Source organism: Engraulis encrasicolus, chromosome 7 (genome assembly GCF_034702125.1).
Source record: "Engraulis encrasicolus isolate BLACKSEA-1 chromosome 7, IST_EnEncr_1.0, whole genome shotgun sequence".
Lineage (NCBI taxonomy): Eukaryota > Metazoa > Chordata > Actinopteri > Clupeiformes > Engraulidae > Engraulis > Engraulis encrasicolus.
In genome coordinates this window covers 36,726,382-36,752,904 of record NC_085863.1, presented here as the reverse complement: position 1 = coordinate 36,752,904, position 26,523 = coordinate 36,726,382, and the positions used below count along the sequence as shown (strand labels likewise).

At 41.5% G+C, this 26,523-nt stretch overlaps 3 protein-coding genes across 3 annotated transcripts; 2 read left to right on the top strand and 1 right to left on the bottom strand.

The window, feature by feature from the left end:
* Positions 1–49: 49 nt before the first annotated feature.
* Positions 50–6,318, top strand: alg5 (ALG5 dolichyl-phosphate beta-glucosyltransferase). The gene is made up of 10 exons (XM_063203397.1): positions 50–442; positions 718–889; positions 1,928–1,974; positions 2,206–2,274; positions 2,461–2,553; positions 2,859–2,972; positions 3,188–3,247; positions 3,572–3,723; positions 5,226–5,311; positions 5,594–6,318. The coding sequence occupies exons 1-10, from the start codon at positions 377–379 to the stop codon at positions 5,707–5,709; spliced, it is 975 nt and encodes a 324-aa protein (XP_063059467.1). The 5' UTR covers positions 50–376; the 3' UTR covers positions 5,710–6,318.
* Positions 6,319–7,810: 1,492 nt separating this feature from the next.
* On the top strand, positions 7,811–20,099 carry smad9 (SMAD family member 9). The gene is made up of 7 exons (XM_063203391.1): positions 7,811–7,894; positions 9,281–9,813; positions 12,725–12,982; positions 13,901–14,011; positions 14,808–15,032; positions 17,484–17,740; positions 19,087–20,099. Exons 2-7 carry the CDS (start codon positions 9,402–9,404, stop codon positions 19,228–19,230), a joined length of 1,407 nt encoding a protein of 468 aa, XP_063059461.1. The 5' UTR covers positions 7,811–7,894; positions 9,281–9,401; the 3' UTR covers positions 19,231–20,099.
* Positions 20,100–20,223: 124 nt separating this feature from the next.
* rfxap (regulatory factor X-associated protein) lies at positions 20,224–23,316 on the bottom strand. Its single transcript, XM_063203392.1, has 3 exons — positions 22,551–23,316; positions 22,016–22,126; positions 20,224–21,272 (listed from the first exon to the last, which is right to left on the bottom strand). Exons 1-3 carry the CDS (start codon positions 22,935–22,937, stop codon positions 21,177–21,179), a joined length of 594 nt encoding a protein of 197 aa, XP_063059462.1. The 5' UTR covers positions 22,938–23,316; the 3' UTR covers positions 20,224–21,176.
* Positions 23,317–26,523: the final 3,207 nt, after the last annotated feature.

Genomic DNA, 26,523 nt, shown 5'->3' with positions numbered 1-26,523 from the left:
TACGAGGTCAAGTTGACACTCACTGGCACCGTCTTGGCTGATAACGATGATGTGGTTTGTGCTGGTGGAGTTTCCGCATAGGTGTTTCTCAGTGAATGGATGTAGCTGAACACTCAGCTATCCAAAGTTGATCACGTTTTGTCTTTCAACACTTACATGAAGTTTATTTTTTAAACCTTCAACAGCTAACGAGTAGTTGATGGAGATATTTGTGTTGGTTAGTCTATGTCCCACGAGCGTTTTTGGACTACTAGAAAGCTAGCAGTAAACATAACCAACCCTACTTGTCACCGGTTGGATTTATCTTTGCTAGCTATAGGATCCGTTATTGCACATATTGATCATATTCACCACAGGTGTCTTCGTGGTATGGAGAATGGATTTTTGTCTATGTGAAATCATCCAAGGCCTGGTGTCGTTAGCAGCATTTGCCCTCATTGTGGTAAGTGTTTCTGGCTGCTCGGGTTGTCACTTGTCAGTTCAGACTCTTCTCAGCTTTGACAGTCTGTTCAGTTTTGTTACAGCTATGATATATCGTTCATGTTGCTACAAAATGCTGTCAGCTTTAAAGCTGGTATGGTTTAAATTCATACTGCTATGTTTGTGGAGCTTTTTTGTAAAAGACAGAACTAGTCTTGTGATAATTCCTTACTGTGTCATGGGTCAATCTTCTCCATTGTAAACAATTGTCTTGTCTTGCTTTTATGTCACCCACAGGTAATAATCGTTGCCCATGTCACTGCTAGTGGAATGGTGAATTTAGGCCGTGATGACAAAGAGAAGTCTTTCCTTACTGCCAAGGGGGAAAAGGATGTCTTCCCTAGCCTGTTTGACCCCCATACCGTGGAGCTCTCCGTGGTAGTACCATCTTACAATGAGGAGGAGAGGTGTAAGTTACCTTACACTTACACGATGCAGACCACACCTCTGTTACCTTTTGTGTATGCACTGGCTTTGTCATGGTGGATCAGTCATTCATTCATTCGAAAGTGTGTAACCTGTTTGTTTGGTTGAAAGTATGGCATTTGCCAGTGGATGTTATGACACAATGTCTGTAATAATATGAAGCATATTAATTACTACACTACATCACCTGTTCTTTTGTCTTAAACAATATGATCATAATTACATTTTGTAAGTGTGTGTATCAATTGCACACCGTGTAAAGACTTACTTACACAGTGCAGTGCAAGTGCAACGTTCCTATTATTATAATTGAGACCAACCACTGATTTTTGATAGTGGTGTGCATTGGCACTGCCCTTGCAATTCGTTTCGAATCGATTACAATTTGGGAGCTAATGATTCAACTCGCATCGATTCAGTCAGATTCTACATTGCATTGCAATGCATTACATTTCTACTGAAAGCGAGGGAAATGTTTTTCTTTAGTCATGGGTCAATACAAACAGTCAGATAATGAATAACATTTTATTGGCTGTAGTGTGTATCAGTCCTGCGGGTTTCAATGGTTTGAAGGGCTTTCACTTAATTGAAAAGTTCATTTGCTTCGAAAAATGACCACAGAAGTTATTGAAACTTGAAAAAATATGCAGCATTGATTATGACATTTACTGAATCAATTATTGAATTGTCCTGCCCCGCATTGGGGAATTGATTATTGTTGACGCCTCTAATTTATGATCACAACATTTATGAGTTAGGATTCTGTGACACGATACAATATACATTAAAATAATTAAACATTAAAATGATTCTCCTTTTACTTTCAACTTGGATCTTTTGAGAAACATGACCTGGAGGAAGGTGAATCCTCACAGATGTAGCAGTGTGTCTCTGTAGTAAATATTCCACATTTTGTTTTTCTGTTGTATTCATTTCATTTACAAATGGTTTCTCAGAGACACCGATTAATTCTGTGTGCTCACTTTGGTTTCTTTCTTCACCTGTGTTTTTTTCTTTATAGTGCCTGTAATGATGGAAGAAACTATGGAGTACTTGGAAAAGCGACAGGTACGTTTAGATCATTGCTAAAAGGGGGGAAAGCACTACAAGAATGTTAACTTTATTAATAATACCATGGTATAATGTGTCAACGAGCAACATGTTCCTATTTGTATGTTCTGTATCCTAAATGAAGTTGTACAGAGCTTTCTTTGCATGCACTTGAGTTGTAACAATTTAGCCGCTAGGGGGCACTAATTTTCAAATTCTATTATTTGCATCTCTAAATTGTCTTTGCAGAAGCAGAACCCTTCGTTTTCTTATGAAGTCATCGTGGTTGATGATGGCAGCAAAGACAAGACCTCTGAGGTAGTACGACATTTCAGTGTGTCATTGTTACATGTTCAGAAAAGTTAATGGTGATCTGAAACACGTTTTTTTTTGTAAGCGAATAGGGCAGCATTGATGTAATTGCTATGAAGATCTAATTGAATTCTAGGAATTCTGGTGGACTGACAAATGTTTGTTTATTTTAATGAATCATTCATTTTTCAGGTTGCCATGAGTTACACAGAGAAGTATGGTGACGATAAAGTGAGAGTCCTAACTTTGGTCAAAAATCGTGGAAAGGGTGGAGCAGTCAGAATGGTAATGCAGCTCATATGATATGATTACTTTTGCACAATATTGTGGTGTGTGTCGCCTCAACACTTGAACGTAACAAACATCAAATCTCATTTTGGCGTTTATGATTAATGTGTTTATAAAAGAATGCACTGTTTGGCCAGAAACATCCTCAGACAGACTGGATTCCATGCTCATCAGTAACAAGGGGCTATTTGTATAAAGCAAGGAGACTCTTAGCGTCATTCTAAAAGGCCTGTGATAAAGCAAAAGCCATGACTGTGTTGTAACTCGACATCCCTATGTTGTCTGCTTTTTCTGTGCCTCAGGGCACTCTAAGCTCACGCGGCAGGCTCATCCTTATGGCTGACGCTGACGGAGCCACCAAGTTCGAGGACCTTGAGAAAGTGGAGACAGCCTTAAAGGACATTAGTCCAAAGCCTGTACGTGCTCTTCATCTGTGAATGTGTAGCATAAAGAATATTCAGGAGCCATGTTTTTGATAATAATGTATACATAAGCCGTATGTAATGAATACAAACTTGTTTGCAAATACAAGTATGTTTGAAGGACTAATCACATGGAGTACCTGTATTGCTTAATTGTACTGTGCTGCCACCGTGATTGTGCATTTCACTAAAACTGATTTGTGTTGCAGGATAATATGGCCATAGCTGTTGGGTCTAGAGCCCACTTAGAGGAGGAGTCAGTAGCTCAGGTATGGAAGCCACATTTCTACTGAACCCTTAATGAACTATGTATGTATGTATGTATGTATGTATGTATGTATGTATTGTATTCTTGTTTAGATTTCATCTAGTTCCTTTTATATGTGTAGTAATCCCTGTGTTATTCCAGTGTTGTCAGCACGATTATGCATCACACGTTTCTATTTCAATTTCTAATTATGTATTATTTCAGATCACATTTGTATAGTTTTGAATGTCATTTCATGCACCACATCTTTCTTGCAGAGGGTCCATCCTCTTGGCTGTCTTTGTATGTTGGCAGTGTTATTCCATATGTCGTGCCTTTCTTGCAGAGGTCCATGTTCCGCACTTTCCTGATGTATGGGTTCCACTTCCTGGTGTGGTTCTTCTGTGTACGGGGGATCAGAGACACCCAGTGTGGCTTCAAGCTCTTCACCAGGGAGGCGGCCTTGAAAACTTTCTGCAGTTTACACGTGGAGCGCTGGTAATGCCATCTCAATTTATTAACCTGTGCATTTGGATATGGAGAGGGGGAAAGGGTGTATAATTATACTGATGATATCTATATTTGTATTTTGAGAGTGAATTGGGATGTTGCAAGTAGTATTGGTAGATGTTGGGGTTATGTTAAATGCACAGAATACAATGTGAGGGCAGGAAAGTCCCACACATGAAGACTATCCAAGATTATTCTGGATTTTAATATGTTATATAGCAGGGGTCCCCAAACTAAGGCCCGGGGGCCGGATGCGGCCCGCCATGCCCCTTTGACCGGCCCTCCACCTCTCTGCACCTCACCATTTACACTGGCCCAAAGAAGCAATCCTCACAGAAAAAAAATAATGATAAAATATTGTATCTATTGTATCAATCATAAACTGTCATTCACCATATTTTTCTAACCGTTCCTTGCTATATTTACATGTGAAGTATTCACTTCTTTTGCAAATCGCTTGTAATGATGAACTATTTTGTGCTAGAAATTATGGCTATAACAGGCAGTAGCCTAGCATACAGCCCACATTGATCCCGGCCCCTGATCACAGTCAGGAACGATAATGTGGCCCCCAGAGAAAAAAGTTTGGGGACCCCTATGTTAAAGATTAAAGGTGCACTGTGTAGGATGGTGGCCAGAGTAGGTATTGCAACTATGCTGCTCATTGAAACTGCCGTCTACGGCACATTATATTAAACATATTTATAAAATATTTACAAAATAATGAACTACTATTTACCAGTATGACCAAAGTACAGTAAGTTTTGTTATGGGACCCCCTAGAAAAAGAGATGGGACATCTCAAGGGACTATCCCTTTATAAAGAATTGAATTGAATTGAAGTTTTGCAGCTAAAAATGTCTATTTCTGGAAATTAAAAATGGCGGACAATGGAGAATATTCCCCTTTGCATGCATGAAAAGTGCATTTTTCCCTGTCATAATGAATACTTCGAAATTTGATGGTGGTGGTAAGTATTCATGAAAAATGTAACATTTGTGAATGGGCAGCATTAATTCTGGAAATAAACTAGTGAAGGTGAAAAAGTGGATCGCACTCGGGTTCTTCTTTTCTTCTTTTTTATTTTTTTATTTACATAGCAGCAGAAGTGTAGACAAACGTTTCGGCTGTTGCCTTCGTCAGCGTCAGTTATCTGGAAATAAACTAGTGAAAATATTATACAGTGCAGCACATTTAAAGATTAAATATGTAAAAGAGCAATAAACTAGTCATCCACACTGGTTTTCCAGGTTGTTTCTAGTGAAGCTTTGTAGTTCCAGATGAAGGATGTCTGCATATGTATTCTGTGAACTTCTATAGCCAGTTGAGATGCAGTCTTTTCTTTTTTAGGCTGCCATCTTCTTTCACAGATTTAAATTTTGTCTACACCTAACTGTGCTTCAGATTTACTAGTATTCTAGTAAAAAAAACACTCAAGGTTCTATTCATTGTTGTTGTACAGAGACATTTTTCTTCAATTCTCTCCAAAGGGCATTTGATGTTGAACTGCTGTACATTGCCCAATGCTTCAAAATACCAATTGCCGAGGTAGCTGTGAAATGGACTGAGATTGAAGGTGAGTTTGACAATCGTTTGACATTGATTTGAAGCTATGATGGTGAGTCATAGATCAGTGCTCCCTGGTAACAATTTAAGCTTCTCTCTCTCTCACACTCACCCACTCACCCACTCACTCACTCACTCACTCACTCACTCACTCACTCACTCACTACTGAAAGCTCACTCAACTGTATTGCTATTTTTTAAGGTGTTCAACATGGTGGTACTTTGAAATCTGCACGAATAAAGCAAGGATCTCTCTCTCTCTCTTTCTGTATGTGTGTTTCACTATGATCAGGATCCAAGTTGGTGCCCTTCTGGAGTTGGTTGCAGATGGGCAGAGACCTTGTCTTCATCCGCCTCCGCTACATCACTGGTGCCTGGAGGCTGGAGTCTCCCAGGAAGACCCAGTAGATTAGAAGAAACCCTGCTCTTAACTCTTTAAGCCCCATTTCACCATTTCCCGGAAAAGATGCTAATTCCCCACCTCTTCCAGAGATAAATAATTGGGCTTTACCTTTCTCCTGTTATTCCAGTTGTTCTCTGAGGACTTGAGATGCAGCTTGTAACTCCAAGCTAGCAGGTATAATTAAACCAAACTAGGACCGGACTGAGGCAACGGCTGGAAGACCAGGAGAAAGCTAAAAGTTCACTGATTTAACTCAACAGAAGGTGGGGAATGGGTGTATTAACAGAAATGGTTAAATGCCGCTTGAACTTGTGCCCTTTTACAACCGGACCCGTTTGTGAGGGGCTGACATCGCATCATGCTCAATGGCAACGCCACAATTTACATGCACTGTATTTTCACTTGGTAAACAGTTACTTTTTATGTGTCAAAATATGTTGGCACAAGTGCTTATGAGGAAATCATCATTTTTTTGTACATGTTTTTTTTTTCTTTTTTGAGTTTCTTGAAAACCTTAATATGTAGAATGTTTTTTGATTAAGGAAAGACTGAATGCAATCAGCCAAAAACATAATTATGCTGTAATAAAAAAAAGTTCAAATGACGAAAAAATTGAGATGTTTCAGATGTGTACCCTTTCATCTTGCATCTGTGTGTCTGAGCATGTCTGTTAGAGAGAGATGGAGCTTTGAAAAGCCATTTTCCTGAAAGGACTTGTACTTAATTACCTTTTTATTATTATTTGAGTAATTCAACAGGAAAACATTTCCTTGAATTACAACATTTAACTAAACATAATTACTAGTGTTAAAAAAGTAATTGATTCACCCAACAGAATATAAAAAGGAAATGCATCTTTTGAAGTATGCCCATGGTTACTTTTATAGGGTACAAATTACACATCCCCTTCCTTGAACCTATCCTATCGGGGTTTTGGCTTTGGCAAGGATGGGGACCTTTTTAGTGCATCGCTTTGAGACAACGTGAGCACATCCTGTTTGTCCTCCTCCTCTGTGTCTGAGGAAGCTATCCCTCCACACCCCCGCCCTCTAACTCCTTCTGACCAGTATGAAATTGTAGTTCATACCCTTGTTTGTGTAACATAACACTGTTGGAATTCCATTCATCTTTGGGATTTTGTTTTTAATGGTGAAACTTAAACTTGCACGTTGCACATGGTTACTTTATAACATAGCCTATTACCTGTAGTAGAATAAGTGTCTCGTTTACACTTGGTATTAAGCCGCCAGCATCATTTGGATTTCACTTTGGTATGAAGGGGAGATAAACTTATAAGTCTATCTAACAAAAGATGACACATCACAAATGTTTGCCCACATTATTGTATTGTTAGGTCCCCTCGGTGTGGCTGTAAACTGTGAAAATGTCAAACTCCTAGACTTTCTGTCGCCATGCAGGCTTGCGTCATTAACTGGACCACTCGGCGCACGTACAATCAAACTGTATCCCTCCGCAATGAAAGGGTCTAGAAATAGAGCGATCGATATGACTTCTGGCTCATCGCCAAAGCCAATGACGGGGTCAAATTGTGTTTGGCAAAAAGGACAATGAATGTAACCCCCTAGCCGATCATTTGGCACACCGAGTGGCCCTGAATAAGCGAAAGCAATGCAAGATTAAAGAATCAATAAGACAGACACCTGATTTTCATCCATGTATCATATCATGGGTCTTTGCAACTTTGAATTGACCATGCAACAATGCAATCCCGTTTACATTTGTCATCTGACATATCTCTCCACTAATCTTGCTTTGGATAGGCCCTACCTGTTTTAGTGTGGAAATGACATGCAGGTGTTTTAAAATGTGATTTGGTATCATTATTAGTAGTAGGCTATAATAATTGCAAGCCTACTTGTAAACACCTGTGTCATGTCATCATTGTTATAAAACAAACTTTCCCATTCTTTAGAAAATGCACTGAAACGGGTCTGTCTGTGTAGGCTGTAATGAAGAAGAATTGCGCACTGCTAAACTATCACACCGCGCCATTCTGGGAACGTTCCAGCGCAGCGGATGAATTCCGCACAAAGGCGGAGAGGCTCCCGTCTGGCTGACGCCGGTTTATGCGACTGGAGCGTCTCCGTCTCCTTGCAAACATACGCGGTACACCTCTGGGCAGACACAGGGATATTGAAAGTAGAGACTGTCAAGTTGCAGAAACGCGAGGTAAGGAATGAACAAATGTCTGTAAAGTTTTTAAATTAACTGCGTAATGTAGTTATTTGTGGTCGCACAGCCATTTTTTGACTTATGTTGGGCATTTTAAGTAGAAAAGTAGATTATTGCTTAAACAGCGTGAGAAAGTGATCATTATGTGGCTTTCATTTTTGTCATAAATACAATATTTGTCGTAAGACTAGTAACCATTTAAGTCGTGCGTATCTGAGCATTTTAAAAGTTTACTATAAGGCTGAGTTTAAAACGCGCCTGTCAAAGATGAGATGCGCGCGGGTGAGTCTCGAGACAGTTCATTGAGGTGGGATGTTGGTTATACCTGGACGTTGGACAGTAATCCTAAAGCTTTTGTATGATGTCAAAGAGAAGAACAGCCGTGGAAAATGTTTTGGTAAGCCCCAAGAATGTTTGAGCTTGTGCTGCGAGGCTCGCTTGATGATGCAGCATTAGGTGATTATGCCTATCTCGGCTCGTAGACTTGGTGACGCCAGTTTCATAAAGACGAAAACAAGAATGGAACAGAAGTGTGCATGTCGCATTGCACTGCGCTCGAGCGCTCCCTTTCATTTACCAACAAACAGACCCTTACCGTGCTTTTGTAGGCAACCCTCAAGTGTAATTTCCTTTGTGTTCATTTAATCTTATGTGTAATTTTACACATTTTGACACAATTTGAGAGCACATTGGAGATAAAAATCACGAGTCACGCAACTCGGGTCTGAATATAGTCATGCTTTGTTCAGCTGTCCTTTGCTTTTTCCCCCCTTAAATGTTTTTTTTATACAGGTTAAATTCTTTATTTCATGTTTTTTTAAGGCACAGTTGTGTAGGACTGTGCTTGTGTTGTCATGGTGCAGATGCAATGATTAGTCATTTTGAGTTAGCTGATTTTGGTGTGAGGCAAAGTGTAACATGACATGCTATTCATCAAATAGCTGAAACAAACCACAGGGTATAACTCAGGGCATGGGTATTATACTCTGCACAATAGCCAATGCTGGTTTTACAAGTAACATTAATGCCAACAAAACTCGGCTTACTCACACTGGGTCTGGTTGTATTGAATATTCTGCAAAGGATTGATATTAAATTAACTAATATTCATTCTTAATATATATTTATTTATTTATTGTGAGATGTCAATCAGCTAACTGTGCTTCTCCTGATATGATCTGGAAAACACAAACATCCTCCCCAGCTGCTGGACTGTATAATTCACAACTCACCTGCTGCTTGTGGGGCAGCTGTAGTGTAATAGTATCCAAATTAGGATAAAAGTGCCAGCTAAGTGAAATGTAAAGTAATGTAGTGTAATGTAATGTCAAGCTTGCCTTACAGCCCCATGTACATAACTCACTTTTTTGGCCTGTTTTTCAGAGTTCAGCCAAAGCCTCCACCCTCATTTGTCGGTCTTTTTGACTGACTGACTCCCCTCCCCCAGCTCAGCTGCGGACTCCTGATATCCAGATATCCAGGACCACCAGAACACCACACCATCATGCACTCCACCACCTCCATCACCTCGCTCTTCTCCTTCACCAGCCCGGCGGTGAAGCGGCTGCTGGGCTGGAAGCAGGGTGACGAGGAGGAGAAGTGGGCAGAGAAGGCCGTAGACTCCCTGGTCAAGAAGCTGAAGAAGAAGAAGGGCGCCATGGAGGAGCTGGAGAGGGCGCTGAGCTGCCCGGGCCAGCCCACCAAGTGTGTAACCATCCCGCGCTCGCTGGACGGACGGCTCCAGGTGTCCCACCGCAAAGGGCTGCCGCACGTCATCTACTGCCGCGTGTGGCGCTGGCCCGACCTGCAGTCCCACCACGAGCTCAAGGCCCTGGACTGCTGCGAGTTCCCGTTCGGGTCCAAGCAGAAGGACATCTGCATCAACCCCTACCACTATCGCCGCGTGGAGACCCCAGGTAACGCAGCACAATCATATGAACTACACTTGGGCAGAGTGTGTCACCGTGTGTCACCGTGTGTCACTGTCATATGCAAATATTGGAGGAATGTTTTGACATTGACCTAAACATAGACAGTCATCGTTGCAGAGGAGACATGGTACCTTTAATAATAATTCTACTCTTATATCCAAAGTACATCTGAAAACAAACCTACTATTGGTGCATCTATCCCTACCACTGTTGCCGCGCGGAGACCCCATGAAACACTTATCAGCTACGGTTTGTGTGTACATTGTTGCCCCATGCAAAAAAAATGGGGCAATATTGTTTGTTTTCTGAGTACCATAAAACAAGTCATCATTGTGTGGACACCTCAGGTATTGCAGCAACTAAACCATTTACCTGTATGGACTACACTAGGTGTGAGCGTGTAGGGTTCACTGTGTTGCCACATGCAAATATACAGTCCCAAGAAAAAGTTTGTACACCCTTTGAAATTTCTTACCTTTCTGTTAAAATTGGTCATAAAACATGGTCTGATCTTCCCGGAAATCACAAGAAGGAACAACCAGAGTCTGCTTTAACTAATTCAACCCCAACATTTACACGTTTTCATATTTTCATTGGCCATAAGATGTAAACATTCACAGGACAGCAAGGCATAAGTAAGTACACCCTAGCATTCAATAGGTTTTAACCCTAAGTTAGTCACAATAACCTCAACCAGATGTTTCCTGTAGTTGCAGATCAGATTAACAAAACAATCTGGATTTATCTGGTCTCCCTCTTCTTTAGAAAACTGCCTCTCGTCAGCAAGGTTTGTGGGATGTCTGGAGTGCATAGCTTTCTTGACTTCATGCCATATAATCTCAATTGTTTTTTGTCAGGGCTTTGACTGGGCTATTCCAGAATGTGTATTTCATTATTATGAAGCCATTCTAAAGTCGATTTGCTTCTAAAGTATGGGTTGTTGTCACATTTCAGGATCCATACTCTTGTGTGCTTCAACTGTTTGACAGACTATCTCACTTTTTTCTGTAAAATATCTCGATAAACTTCTGAGTTCATTGTTCCACTGATAATAGCAAGCTGAAAAGGGCCTGAGGCAGGAAGGTAGCCGCATATAATGATGCTCCCGCCACCATACTCAAAGGTGGAGATGATGTTTTGGTGAAGGTGTGGTTCTCCAGTTCTCCTCAAAACATGACATTGTGTGTTCCCCTGAACAATTCAACTTTGGTTTCAACGTTGGTCTACAGAATATTTTGCAGTAATTCTATGAAGCATATAAATGCTTTTTCGCAAACCTCAAAGGTGCAGCAATATTTTTTTGGTCAGAAACCCCATTAATTTTAGATTGGCAGAATTAATCCCATTTTTAGCTATTCTTGGTTACATCTCCTCTTCTGAGTATGGTGGCGGGAGCATCATTATATGCAGCTTCCTTGCTGCCTCAGGCCCTTGACAGTTTGCTATTATCAGTGGAACAATGAACTCAAATTTATTGTGATATTTTACAGAAAAAATGTGAGGAAGTCTATCACACAGTTGAAGCACACAAGAGTATGGGTCCTGAAATGTGACAACAACCCATACTTTAGAAGCAAATCGACTTTAGAATGGCTTCATAATAATGAAATACACATTCTGAAATAGCCCAGTCAAAGCCCTGACAAAAACAATTGAGATTATATGGCATGAAGTCAAGAAAGCTATGCACTCCAGACATCCCACAAACCTTGCTGACGAGAGGCAGTTCTCTAAAGAAGAGGGAGACAAGATACAAACAGATTGTTTTGTTAATCTGATCTGCAACTACAGGACAAGTCTGGTTGATGATATTGCAACTAACTGAGGGTTAAAACCTACTTAATGCAAGGGTGTACTTACTTATGCCCTGCTCTCCTGTGAATGTTATGGCCTCATGACCAATAAAAATATGATAACATGTAAATGTTTGGGTGGAATTAATTAAAGCAGACTCTGGTTGTTCCTTCTTGAGATTTCCAGGAAGATCAGACCATGTTTTATGATCAATTTTGACAGAAATGTAAGAAATTTCAAAGGGTGTACAAACTTTTTCCTGGGACTGTAGGTCTATGTGCCATAGACCTGTTCCCATAGCATTAACCACCTACAGTACAACATGGTCTCCACCACTAGGTGTGTGTGCTCATTGTGCTGCCACATGCAAATAACAGCGCAATATTTCAGTTTAGGAGTATCTTAGCCTAGAACAAGTCATCATTAGAAAGGAGCCATTGCTGGCCCTGTCGTGGCCAACCGGTAGGGCACTCGTCTGCCATACTGCCGACCCGCATTCGCTTCCTGCCCACCTCTCAAACTGTCCTGTCAGAATAAAGTCATTAAAGACCACCAAAAATCTTTTTAAAAAGAAAAGAAAAGAACAGAAAGGAGCCATTGTTCCTTTAATAATAATGTTACTGCTACTACATATCTGATAATAACATTGAAAGTAGGCGGCACCATGGGACACATTTTTTGTTCCATTAATTGGCATTTTAGGTTCTAAAGCACTTCACTGCTGTAAGAGGAAACATTGTGCTTTGATGTACCGACTCAATGCTCGTCTCTGTCAGCCTGTCTGTCCCTCTCCACTGGTGTTGCCACTGTGGCGTAAAGTTCTGAAGCCGTGCAATGTTTTGAGGAAGCTCGTAACTCTTTGATGCCCCAACTCAGTTTGAAAAATCTCCTGCACTCTGACCTTTTCGCTGTTTTATTTAATACCCAACATTTTGGTCTTCTTAGACCTTCATCAGGAGTTTTTTTTCCAAATGTCTAATTAGTGACCCATGTGTCATCTTGTACGCACCTGCCAGCTCAGATGTGCCGAAAAAAAATCTGAAGTTTGATGTCCCGACTCAATGCCATTTTGTGTGTCCGTCTCTGTCTGTCCCTCCGCCAGTGTTGCCACCAGTGTTGGTGCCGCGCCACAGCGAGTTCAACCCGCAGCACAGCCTGCTGGCCAAGTTCCGCAACGCCTCCATCCACAACGAGCCCCTGATGCCGCAGAACGCCACCTACCCCGATTCCTTTCCCAGCATGCCCTGCAGCTCCTTCTCCTCCTCGCCGTCGGGCTCGCTCACGCAGTCGCCCAACACCACCGCCTACCCAGACTCCCCCAGCAGTGCTGCCGACCCGGGGAGCCCCTACCACATCACTGGTAAGCAGCAGTGTTCGAAATGGGCAGAAAACACCCCCTACTACAACACTGGTAAGCAGTGTTCGAAATGGGCAGAAGAAGCCACTACCACAACACTGGTAAGCAGTGTTCGAAATGGGCAGAAAAGGCCCCCTACCACAACACTGGTAAGCAGTGTTCGAAATGGGCAGAAGAAGCCACTAGCACATCACTGGTAAGCAGTGTGTGGAGTCTCATAATGTGGAATGCCTTACTAGTCACTGATTTTTTTTTACTACCAGGGTATGACATGACCACAACATCACAGAGAGTCAGCAATTCATAACAACATGGTCACACTGTCATTCAGGTAACAACAAAGCTAAACAGGGCCTTGTCTCCGTAAATTGTGCAGTTTTGCAGTAAATTGGGCAGTACCTCACAGGTACCTTTACAGTAACTCTGTAATACAGCCAGTCATAGCTGAACTCCCTCTGCATAGAATATGTAGTAATATAGTAGAGTGAGATATTGATGAGAAGGGAAGGTCTCTCCCTTCTTAAGAACATCATTGTAACCACTGTTGGTAAGACGTCTCTTTCTCTCCCTCTCAACAAGCAGTGCCCTACCATATGCAGCAGGCATTTGATATGATTTATTTCATGCCGTAACAGCGTAATTTTGTTTTGCCCATCAGTTACGAGCAGATGTTTTTATAAGCCAATTGCGCACAGTTGTTGTCCATTGTCTTGGCAATGTCACGGATGTTGATGCGTGAGATGTCATCACCAAGGTTCACAAACAGTTGCTGACTAGGCTACAGTTACAGAACATCACATTACATTTTGCAGATGCTTTTATCCAAAGCCATTTACAACAAACGAGATAATCCACAGCATACAATGCTTTCTATTTTACTTTTCTACTTCTCTGATGTTTCATTCCTCTCCTTATAAACAGCTGAAACTCCACCTCCTCCATACTCCATGATGGAGACCACCACTCCAGAAGATGTGAAGCCGACTGACTCCAATAACCCCAACAAGCTCATCTTCTCCGCCCCACACAGGGGTAGGACACGTTTTCTTCTTCTAACACATTCTTTTAAGCTGTGTCTCTTGTTCATGTTCACAGAACTGGAGGACACCACTCCAGAAGTTGCCCCACAACTGTGAATGATTTAGAGCAGGGATAGGCAACTTGGATTCAAAATCTGAAATAGGCATCTAAATATTCCACATCACTTGGTACTAGATCTGGCCTTGATATGAATGATTTCACTATTTAACTTTTTTTTTTAATTGCTTTAGAATCGGCTAGTTTAATGAATGGCTCAATAATACCAGTGTCTGTGTTTTGTGTCAGGGTTTTCCCCATCACTGATTTAGAGGATGTGTGCAAAGTCAGTCTCCCATTTTGAAAGTCTCTGATGTGCCTGGCCGTGGCTCCAACGACTAAGGCACTGTACAGTGACGCAGGGCAGTCTGGTTCTATTCCAGCCTGAGGTCATTTTCCGATCCTCCTTTGTCTCCTCTCCACTTCCTTCTTGTTGGAATAAGGGCCTAAAAAGGCCAGAAAATACTTCATATATAGTGTCTCAATATATGAAGAGTTCAAATGCAAAGCCCTCTAAAAGCAGTTACAAAAGTCTATTAGAATTCATTTTCAAGTAGTACCTTCTCTATGTAATATCTCCACGTAAACGTGATTACCAAATACAAGATGAGCCCAAACAAAATTACATGGACTGATTTTTAAATACAATATGCAACCATTTCTCCTTATCAATGCATTGAGAAGGTTTGCATCTGAACCATTCATCCTGCATGTTGACCCCTGTGCTGACATTGTTTCCTCTCCCCAACAGCAGACCTGCGGCCGGTATGCTATGAGGAGCCAGAGTACTGGTGTTCGGTGGCCTACTACGAGCTCAACAACCGCGTGGGCGAGACCTTCCACGCCTCCTCGCGGAGCATCCTGGTGGACGGCTTCACCGACCCCTCCAACAACAAGAACCGCTTCTGCCTCGGCCTGCTCTCCAACGTCAACCGCAACTCCACCATCGAGCACACACGCAGGCACATAGGCAAAGGTAGCGTCGTAAACCGCAACTACACAATTAACAATGCGACTCAAATAAATTGTCAATAGCAACACACACACAAATATTATTTATCATTTATTGTCATGGAGTTATTTTGCCGGCCGACTTGGAATACTTTCGCGGCCCATCAGTGGGCCCCGGCCCACAGTTTTAAGAATCACTGCCGTAGAGCATATATGCAGGCACATCAGACAAACGTATTGTCTTACACGCAACTGCACAGTAGAGCACAAGTGCAGACACATACAGTGCAGTTGGAAAAAGTGTGTCTTAATGTCTACTCTACAATAGAGCACATGCACAGACAGACACATAGGTAAAAGCAGTGTCTGTTTGAGCTGACCTTTTGACCCCATGCTGTTGGCTCTGTCTCTGGCCACTGTTGTTTTGACAAGAAAGTATGTACTTTAAATACACACTACACTTCCCACAGATGGCAGATGGTCCACTGCCGTACATTATCTGAACATCTTCGCATTCTGGTGGATGCCTTTTTTCACCTCTGTCATTGCAACCATACAGCACGGGCATTGCGGGAGAACAAAAAAAAAGAAAAGAAAAAAAGAGAGCACAGTTGTCTGTCACGCTTTGTGTGGCGCCAGTCCGCGCTGGCCTGTCGACGCCACATTTAAGGAGACCCCGTTAGACTGAGAAACTCCAGACAATCCAAATGTTGGCTTTTCTCGCCGTGTTAGGGTCCCCGCTCTCCGTGCCAGTGCTGGGTAAAGATAAAACGTTGCCACGGGATACAGCAGTGACAGTGAGAATCGCCCTCCCTGGGGGATTGGGGGGTGGGAGGGAAGCCAAGCTAGCGTTCCCGGCAGCGAAGCTCCAGCCCCCTCCCTCTCTCTCTCTCTCTGACTCTCTCTCTCTCTCTCTGACTCTCTATCTTGCTCTTTGGTGGCTGGCCCTCTCTCTCTGCCTCTGCCTCTTGATTTCCCCCTCTCTCTCTCTCTCTCTCTCTCTCTCTCTCTCTCTCTGGTCATCTCTCTGTCTTACGCTCTGTCCCACTCACTGTCTCTCTATCTCTCTCTCTGTCTCCTGTTCTCCCACTCCCTCCCTCCCGATCGCTGTCTCTCACTACACACCAAAGCCAGGGAGAGTGACACAAGCCAGACAGGGCCTGCGTTCATGAGAATGGGTGCCATTAAGGTTTCCGCTTGGCAAGCGATGAAAAGGGGCAATGTGAGGTTTGTAAATAATAAATTGATTAAAGACGTTTACTAGATTTACCGTCTCATTTCCACTACCACTACAAAGAGCCGGAGAGGGGGCAGAGGATCTCTTTTTTTTCTTGTTTTGTGGTTGTGGTCGTAAATCTGTTCGAGACACTTTGAAATATTATGACCATACTTACTTTTCCCCTTCAGACTTGTAAAACCTCAAAGCGTGTACTTCAACATGATTGCATTTCATCATTTCTGTCCAAGTGTGGCCTTATCTGTGTCGGCTGCTTGTTCCCTGGTATTGATTTATTAATTTAAAAAGAGTATTTTTATACATCATAATATTTCCACATTGATTTATACGCGGGTTAGGGCGAGGGTCAGTGATTTGAAGCTATTTTTACGAGGCAGATACATGAATTACTGTTGTCGTCTCCATCTGCAAACTGCGAGGGGCTCAACCAAAAATCAACCATTACGAGTCGTAATGCATTGGACTCTATGAATATTGCTCCCACACACATCATTCCTCATCTCTTACTATAATATCGAGTCCATACTCGTCATTTTATTCATCTGCAAAGTGGAAGGGCACTGAAAAGATGTGTATTACACTTACTTCATAATGCACAATGAAAATTGCTTTCATACTCTGACAATTCACTGTGTTTTATATAAAGGGGGGCATATTCTAGTTATTATTGACATTTTTACCAGAAAAGGGCACAGAAAATACGGGCGACAGGTGTGCGCCGAGTGCCATAGTAATGCATAAATATGACTTCCATAGAGCAAGACTATGCACATTCCACCTCACTGAGGCCAGGTGCAGGACAAAGGCGTATCTGACAATGGAAAAAGTAGAAGCCGGCACACTGTGGCTCTGCTTTGAAGTTTTATTCAAGTCATACAACGTTTCGACCCAACATGGTCCTCATAAGGCATGTCAACACTACATGCCTTATGAGGACCCTGTTGGGTTGAAACATTGTATGACTTGAATAAACCTTCAAAGCAGAGTTACAGTGTGCAGACTTCTACCTTTTCTATATAAATATGACTTCCATCCATGTGCTGACCATTCCCTGTCTTTTTGACATCACCATTTACATGATTTTATTCTTGGTTTAATGTAACTCCATTGATGTGGCTTAAAATCCAAAAAGAATCCCCCTTCGTTTCGTGGAACAAATCTCACCCTGAAAACATGTTCACATAATACATAAACACGTCTTGTAACCATGCACTGTGAACTTTGTCTTTTACTCCACAGGAGTGCACCTTTACTACGTGGGCGGGGAGGTGTACGCAGAGTGCCTGAGTGACAGCAGCATCTTCGTCCAGAGCCGCAACTGCAACTACCAGCACGGCTTCCACGCCACCACCGTCTGCAAGATCCCCAGCGGCTGCAGCCTCAAGATCTTCAACAACCAGCTGTTCGCTCAGCTGCTGTCCCAGTCCGTCAACCACGGCTTCGAGGTGGTCTACGAGCTTACCAAGATGTGCACCATCCGCATGAGCTTCGTCAAGGTGATAATAAATAGAGGCAGTTGTTAAACTGGAAATGCACTCTGAGAGTGCAGACCTCTGCCAAGGAATCCGTTTGATAGAACATTTGACTATGTTACACCCTAATTTTTTTCAAGTCTTTCTGCCATATTATGAGAAATTAGAAACTCAAATGTCAAAATTCACCCTATCCTGCAATGGTAAAGAAGCTTTACAAACGTCCAGATCACCACCAAAATTAATTTGTTCCTTTGGTCTTTTCCATCAACTCCCCAAAGTTTCATCCAAATCTGTTCATAACTTTTTGAGTTATCCTGTTGACAGACAGACAGACAGACAGACAAACAGACAGACAAACCAACATGACCAAAAACATAGTGTCCTTGGCGTGGTAAATATTGTTTTCAGTGTAATGCTGTAGTTCTTACTTTACTTACTTAGGCCTTTAAATTCCCACAGGAATATAGACCATTGACGAAAATCTTCTTCTGTGTAATCTACTGTAGATAGATTGTGGTAAGTGTATTGTTAGAGGTCACTTGCTCAAATATTGGACGGCTACAGTTTTTCCTCCTTGTCTCTCTCCGGTGCAATGCTGGGCGGAGTTCTGAAAGAACTGCCAAACGTCTGCGTCTGTGCTTTCTGAGTATGCTGTTCTGTTCTGATCCTTGGCTCGCTGCCTGTACTGTAGGCCCGAACCCGACTCGCCTGCCAAAGCCCCTGCAGGAGTAATGGTGCTGTCACTATCTAATTACTGTGCTCTCAATGTGATTTCTCCGAGCCCATGTTCCACCGAGCATGTGTTGGACTACTACACCACATCAACAAAGTTGGTGATAATGCTGGTTGGGACCTCTCCTAAGCCATGTTAAGTAATAGGCAGTCTGGATTCCCCATGACACTTCTATTGCCAGCTGTACCTTTTGTATTTAGCATGTATCGTAATACAGCTGCTATCATGAACAAACTCCCGTATCTGTCTTAAGAGTTGTAGACATACAGTAATTCCAATCAGGATGGAACATGTACTGAATTGGTTTATGACTTGAGCAAACAACAAGGCACTGGATTATATAAAACTTTTGTTGCAAGTTTGCAAAATACTGGCCTGAGATCAGTGTTTCATCACAACACACTCATTTTCTAGTTGTTTCTTTTGGTTAGTCATTGCTGTTTGAGGGACCCTTGTAATGCACACTGTTCCGTGTTACTACTATTAGCAGAAAAATCTACTACCATAGTGTTACACTGCAATTGACATTACACAGAGATGTAAGTAACACATTACTACTTGGTTATTACCATTCAAGTTACAACAAACTCATAACAGTGGCCAACCTGAGACATGTTTTCCTGTTGTCCTGCAGGGCTGGGGTGCGGAGTACCACCGGCAGGACGTGACCAGCACCCCTTGCTGGATCGAGATCCACCTGCACGGCCCGCTGCAGTGGCTGGACAAGGTGCTGACCCAGATGGGCTCTCCACACAACCCCATCTCCTCTGTGTCTTGACGCAGGCACCGACACAGCGTCCGTGAAATGGAACCGCACCATAGGCTCCCCTACAGTAGAAGCCACTTTTTTTGCTCCATGTTTTTGTGACTGAACCATGATTGTTACTTCTTGCAAGGTCCATCTAGAAACCCCTTGGAAGTTACATGGTATCTGCATGGAACAGGAAAAAACAAATGGCTTCTATTGTGCCTATTTCAAGCAGCCACAAACTGTAACCACTCTTGCCTAAACACAGTGTGCAGTGTGGGTATTTGTGGACACATTGTAGGTATTCTACATCAAAAGAGTATTTGAAGTAATCCTATTTCAGAATTTATTGCTCTCCGAGACGGAGGTGTTATTCCTCTCAAATATGGAAAAAAGTGCACTAAAACCTAGGTCTGCGACCACTTTTTTGCTGTCAAAGTCAATGTTCATTTCAGTTGTGTGTGTGTGTAAGAAAAGAAAAACTGAAGAACAAACACAGTTGTAGAATAGTTTCCAAGCTTTTTTTGGTGTTACTTTCAAAAGAATTTGCGATTCTGTTTATAAAAGTTTGCTGTATATGTACAATGCTATTCAACACTCCAGCGGTCTGGAGACAAAGTGGGATCACTACGTAGGTACTAAAAACTCCTGATGTTATGTTAGATGGTGCTTGTGTTGGTTATGTTACTGAATTGCAGCCTGTGTAACATTTTACTCGTTTTGCTGTATGTGTTTTGTTGGATTGTTTTTTTAATATATAAATATCATTTCTTCCACAAAAGCCTCTGTTATTGCTTTTAAAATGATAAAGAATATTTTCTTTTATTTGTATTGACAACCATTTAGTTTGTTTAGTATTTTTGGCACTGAAGAGTGGCAGATTGCCTTTACGTCCCACTTCTCTTGTCCACTCTGCCTAAACAATCACAGCTACACTTATCATAGATATAAAGTCAAACTACTCAGATCACCTCAACATGTCAATTCAGAGTAACTAGTAAGTAATATGAACGATTCAAAATCTCAGTGTCATTGACAACAGTCTTTATGTTTTATTTTTTCCCATATCAGGAACTTGAATTCATTCTTCTTATTGAGGTGCCACTGAGGGTAAAGAAGGCTGCCATCAGTGAATGCTTACAGGTGTAAACGAACCAACCCATCAGTGGCTTTCACAAGCTCATGACTGTTTAACAGCAAAATCACACAAATATTTCACAACATGATTTCAATGTATCTACTGTACATCAAGCAACACACAATGTACGAAAAAATAATAATGGCTGAAATCCAACTCTTTTTTTCTCCTCAAAACTGACATACAGAGCCTTTGCCTGTGCATACTGGTACTGGCGGATACAAATAAAAAAGTATTGTCCACAGTAAAAGAATGCAGACACTTATACGTTCAGGTTTTTTTTCTTTTAAAATCCCCCGTTATAGGTACTTCAAAATGTCCAGTGAACAAGCACCATGGTATTACAGGTATATCATCACTAGCTGCCAACAGTGTTTCTTCACGGCTTGTTCATGCGAGTCTGGTTTCTGTATTCAATCATAGCCGGTTATGATTCCCACTTTTTTCATGATCACATGCAGTCTCATGATGCAGCTCGCAGGACAACATTTTAAAAAAAGTGTAAACAGTCTTCACGCTGGTTGCATTGCAAAAGATGATAAAAACAACAGACACAGACACACGCACACACACACACACAGCAATACACTCTGCCTTTGCCAACCTGGATCCATCCTTGGTAATACTGCAGTATCAATATAACAAGAGATCACTGTCCTTGGTGCTCCGCTCGTGTCAAATGAAAAAAATTCAACTGGATTTCTCGTGATGCCAAACTCTTCGAGGGCTTGACTGGGTGAAATTCCCAGGAGATGCAACGAGGCAGCAAGCGCCACACAGTCAGACATACCACAGAACAGAACAGAACAGAACAGAAGGCGGCTCTCTTGTCCGTGCCTCAATAGTCCGACTGTGATTTGACTTGTGCCTGGGTCGTCAGGAGCCTCTGCTGCTGTTGTAGAAAGCTGATGACTTCAGGACTCCGAAACAGAGACTACGGGGAAGCACACAGCACAAAACACAATCACATACTGTATGCACATTATACTTGTACTCTGGGGTAACAACGGTTCAAGTATGTGTCCTCAACACCGGCTGAAGATACAAACAGTATAGAACACACAGTCACAGTACGGTACATGCTGATGACCACAGTCCTAAACAGAGACTGGGTAAAAAAAAGTATAAAAGGCAGTTACACACTGATGTGACAGCAGGTCTGCTAAACAAAGACTATGAGGAAATGCGTATGAAGTTCAAAACAGTCGTATGCTGTGCAGTACAATAAGTTCCAAGTCCTAAACACAGGCTAGGTAAACGCACAGCACAAAACACAGCCACATATAAATTATACTCTGGCTGGTTAAGGTTCAAGATAAGTATGCGGTTTGCAAAAAGGCTCTTTTGCATGCATTTCACATGTCTGTCTGGAAGAGGTTGTGATCAAGAGTAAACAACCAATGCTTACTTCTCCCCCTGCACAGGTAGCCTGGGAACTCCCATACTGCCTTTAGTTCTACATAATCGTTTCGATCTGAAATCTCACTTGTGATTAGGTCTGGTGTTAACCAGGCAACTGCACAGGTGCAAGGAAAATCAATGTGTTTTTAACCTACTCCTTCAAGAGTCATGCAAAGTAATGCAATATTTTTTTCCAGGTTAGTCGTGTTATTACATAGGAGTCTATAACCTGAAGACATATGGCAAGGTTAGATGACATGTAGATATGCGACTCACCAGTCTTTTCTGATTTAAAACCTGTTCAATGAGCGAAGGTCTGGCCGGACGGTCACCCATTGTCCCCAGACGCTGTTTGTTGACTGAGACAGGTCTGTCTTCTCCACTCTCCTGTATGGGGCATGCAAGAATGGGTAGAAGCATCATGTCAACAAAATAAAGAATAACCAATGGAGTTACTCTTACTTGATAGCATGATAGAATAATGATGGAACAACAGACAAGGCCACTACAAAAAGTAAAACAGAATAGAATCAATAGAAAAGAAGAATGGAATGGAATAGAATAGAATAGAATAGGAAACAGAACAGGATGAAAACAAAGTTGTAAAAGCAAATCGTTGCACATTTCAGTTACCAGGTTAGAAGCATACAAGTAGACATGTTACACAGGGTAAACCGGTGCGAAGCTACGTAGTGACCGATTGCGGCTGACAGCCAGTGACAGCTGTGCAGAAACGTCAATGTGTGCATGTTTTGTAGACTAGGCTACTTATCGTAGACGCTGCTTTACGAGGGAAACCAGGCTTACTTACATCCATTTTTCCGGATGACATAGCCTGGTCACTCTTCTTTTTCTTGTATTTGTCTTTGTACATTTTGTTACGGTGTTTCTTGCACATCCATGGTTTGCGTGCTTTGGCCACCTGCGTCGTGGTTTCTGTGCATCCGCTGTACGTGCACTTCTTCGATACGTTCTCGTTATCGCCAAACCCTTCGTCGTCGTTCATTTCCTCGGGGCTGGCAGCACTGTCTCGTGGGTCCGAGGTTTCCAAAGCATCGCTCTCCTCGTCCTGATCATCCATATCGAATAAGTTGTCTTGGTCGTGTGGAGTCACAAGGTTTCGGCTCTCCCTGCCACTGGAATTTGCATTGTCTTTGTTGCTGGCTTGACTGCCAGTGTTGCTGTCGTCTTCGCTCATTTTGAAACGTTAGCGTTAATCCCGTTTACGTCTACCACGCTTCCCGTTTACCACGCTGATGCCGTTCAGTGAAGATAGTGGCCTTTCTATTCCCGGTTGAAGCAACGTCTGTACGTTAACAACAACATGTCACACTGGCTAACGTTAGCTTGCTGTTTACGGATACGCTAACCTGAATGCCCATTCAATCTTAAATCGGCAACCTTGGGAACATAACGGTGAGAACATATTACGGTAAATATTACATATGTTTTGAACGCGTAGAAACCTGGCTTCTGTCAATCATTATCCGGGGGCAGCTGTCGAGCAATGAACAGATCCCGTCGCTTCGCGTGCTCTGCACACACAGACACAACAACCGAAACGACTCGTGTCAAATGACCCACAGATGAAACCCTGCGACGGCTCTGTGCGATGTTATTTGAGGGCGTCCTCATGTGGAAGAGGGCTGTAAATACACTCAAACCAGACAGAAAAAATCCTTTCATGTCAATACTACAAGCATCTGTGAATCCACTGATGTTGTCAAGATTAGAGACAAGTCAAGACTCAGGACAGAGCTACGAGAAGAACAACAGTGATGGGAAAGTCACTCACATGCACACTGAGTTGATTTCAAGGATAAGGCAAAACAACTATTTTCTAGAAACATTTCTGCTTTGCATAGCCTACTTTGCATTTATTCAAAATTGCTGATGATCAGCGAGAAGGCTTAAAACTGTCACATTTTTTTTTTTTAAATTGCCCTTTCTTTTACTTTTGATGTGGCACTTCAATGAGATTTCGCCTGGGTTAACCAATAGCCCATTATAAATATAATTCAATACGAAGAAGAAAAACATGCACCAATAAAAATGAACTTAACTCGGCCTGTATTATTGGACAGCATTTCTAGATTAGCCCATTTAAAAAGTAAGAGCATATTATTTCATTAATGAATATTTTGTAAGAACAATATCCTAACAATATTGTATAATAACAGAGGCGCATCTTGTCCAGGCTAGGCAGCCAGTCGCTTGGGGCCCCCAATCCTATACATGGCAAATAAGCTAAGACATTAAATTACAGTAATGGTGATTTGTTGCAAAATTTCATTATTTTGTTGCGAATTTTCATTATTTTGAATTTTCGCTTGGGGCCCCAACTTACCCTAGAATCGCCACTGTATAATAATACAGTGTTTTGTTGCATTGACTGTAAGCCTGCTAGAGGTTCACAAAGGAAAGCCCATTATGTGATATTATTGATAGTTAATTTAGATCATTCAAGGCTGACTTATAGCCCTAGAATGTGTAAAAGATTCATGTGCATGTTAGATGGCAGTAGGTATAATATACTTAGCCTAACTACCTAACATGATATTGATAAACTCAGTTGTTGTAGGTAATTGACTGCGATGACATGATGAATTTTCTCACGAATGCTGATATTGATTTTATGTCCATATTTAAATCATAGCACAATTATGCTGAAACATATTCAAGGCTATTCTATTTATAGAGCCTTACAAGATGTCTCCTCCAGTAGTCTGAATACAGTTTTTCAGACAAAAATGTAATGAAAAATATTACAGACCAAGCCATTCATTGGCAAGTGTCCAGGGACAAGGTTTGAATACGAACCCTTCTATTCCCAATCCCAGTATACACCCCCCCACCCCCACCCCCCCTGACACACACACACACACACGCACGAGGGCATGCACGCACACAGGCACACACGCACGCACACTGCTTCTCTTCGTCTTCACTGTCCTATCTAATAAATGCACAGAAAGCCAAACTTCACAAGCATGGCCCTGCTGTTAACTACTGATGACAGAGAACATACAGTATGCTAAAGCATACAATATATGTGGATAATACATTATTATTATTATTATTATCATTATTATTATTATTATTATTATTATTATTATTATTATTATTATTATTATTATTATTATTACCATTGGTATTATTATACATCATCAGTATTGTTACACCCATATCACCATCACTCATATAGCCTAAAAGTATATCTGCAAATATTTCGCAGTCTACTCAGTACAGTCAGGCAGTAAAATCACATTGGTTTTTCATCATAATTCAAATCATGATTTGTTTTTCCATCATTTTTTTCCCCTTTTACCTTGGTTTGTCATTACGAGTTTGTGAATACTTTATGCATTTGTAACCAGACAGAATCCATTATGGGCCCAGTTCATCTCGCTGTGTAATACGTCCTTGAAAAGCCTCCTGTCAAAGGTTCTTACAGACATCATTAAATTCCACCCTAACCACACACCAACAACAGACCCATCTTGAATGCAGAACAGGAGGTATTCCAAGAACCTGGTTCATGTAGCCTAGTGGTAAATCATGTAATAGAAGACCCCGGAACCCTTATTTTCTGAAGTAAATGACACATGTGGGCTTTTTCCTGTAGGTCAGTGGTGGGAAACCTTTTTCATACGTGGGGCCACTTCAAGTTTTATAATGTTCCTTATAAGGTCCTCCAAGGTCCTCGAGACATAGGTTCCCCACCTTAGTTAACTTAGCCAGGTTTATCATTTAACCATGTACTTGGAATACCCCCCCCTCCCCCAAGATGCCACATTAAAATGTAACATGTTGGAAAACCACACCAGTGTTTTGAGCATTTCTTTATGAAATCTTGTCGCTTTGAATACATACACAGAGAAAGGACACATGATGAATGGCATGACAATACACACAACAGTAAAAAAAATATATAATGAAACAACCAACAACTCAAAAGTTGCGAGGACAAAGACGGAATCACTGACATATTATGGTGTTCTCAATGACACAGCCATCTTTGATCGGTAATTTCTTAAAAAAAACACAAAAAAACCGTAATATTTAGTGTGTAATTTGAGATTGTATCAATATAAGAGCATTTGTTTTTGATTGCCCCATCATTTTTTCCAGTCGATCCTGGTATTGCCAATTTTCCATTAACTAGATGACCTTTGACCTTTAAGTTATGGCAGCATGGCACTAGTGATAAAATGAGGTGTCGATGTTTCAGAGTAAAGTTATATAAATCCAGGTAGAGAATTTACAACATTGTAGAGAGTAAATTATTCTAACCTGGACATAAAATCCTGTAGTCAACCAGAGTAATTTCAACTCTGCAGCTCTGAATGTTTACCTAATATTGAATTAAATTAAGTGTTAATTAGAATTGAGTAGAATTAAGTGTTGAGTAGAATTAAATTAAGTGAATATGGATGTTACACTGACAAAAGATCAGGCCTAAAAGCAATACTGGGACCAAATGTTATCTGAATGGAGTTAACACTGATATTTTTGTGACTGTGTACAAGAGCTGGAAAGACAAATCACACTATATCACTTTTGTTTGCTGTGTAATTCTTAAACTCTTCTGATACGGTGCGACCTTTTAGTATTCTATTCTGTGTCCTCTTAACTTGATCTGCAGCTTACTAAGCCTGCGTAGATTGCTGGAAAAATGAGTCACGGATATGGATTAATGGAACAACAGATGTCAGCAAGCTATTTTTGCCAGCCACTTTTGGATATCCTTTTGTCTCCCGAATCTGATTCGTTCCTGTGTGTGT

Bases quoted from the DNA above. Each gene is read 5' to 3' on its own strand.
- smad9 (XM_063203391.1), top strand. From the start codon at position 9,402: ATGCACTCCACCACCTCCATCACCTCGCTCTTCTCCTTCACCAGCCCG. The intron at 9,814-12,724 runs GTAACGCAGCAC...TCCCTCCGCCAG, and splicing joins TCGCCGCGTGGAGACCCCAG to TGTTGCCACCAGTGTTGGTG. The intron at 15,033-17,483 runs GTAGCGTCGTAA...TTTACTCCACAG, and splicing joins ACGCAGGCACATAGGCAAAG to GAGTGCACCTTTACTACGTG.
- alg5 (XM_063203397.1), top strand. From the start codon at position 377: ATGGATTTTTGTCTATGTGAAATCATCCAAGGCCTGGTGTCGTTAGCA. The intron at 2,275-2,460 runs GTAGTACGACAT...TTCATTTTTCAG, and splicing joins GCAAAGACAAGACCTCTGAG to GTTGCCATGAGTTACACAGA. The intron at 2,973-3,187 runs GTACGTGCTCTT...TTTGTGTTGCAG, and splicing joins AGGACATTAGTCCAAAGCCT to GATAATATGGCCATAGCTGT.
- rfxap (XM_063203392.1), bottom strand. From the start codon at position 22,937: ATGAGCGAAGACGACAGCAACACTGGCAGTCAAGCCAGCAACAAAGAC. The intron at 22,127-22,550 runs GTAAGTAAGCCT...TGCCCCATACAG, and splicing joins TGTCATCCGGAAAAATGGAT to GAGAGTGGAGAAGACAGACC. The intron at 21,273-22,015 runs GTGAGTCGCATA...GCTTCCCCGTAG, and splicing joins TTTTAAATCAGAAAAGACTG to TCTCTGTTTCGGAGTCCTGA.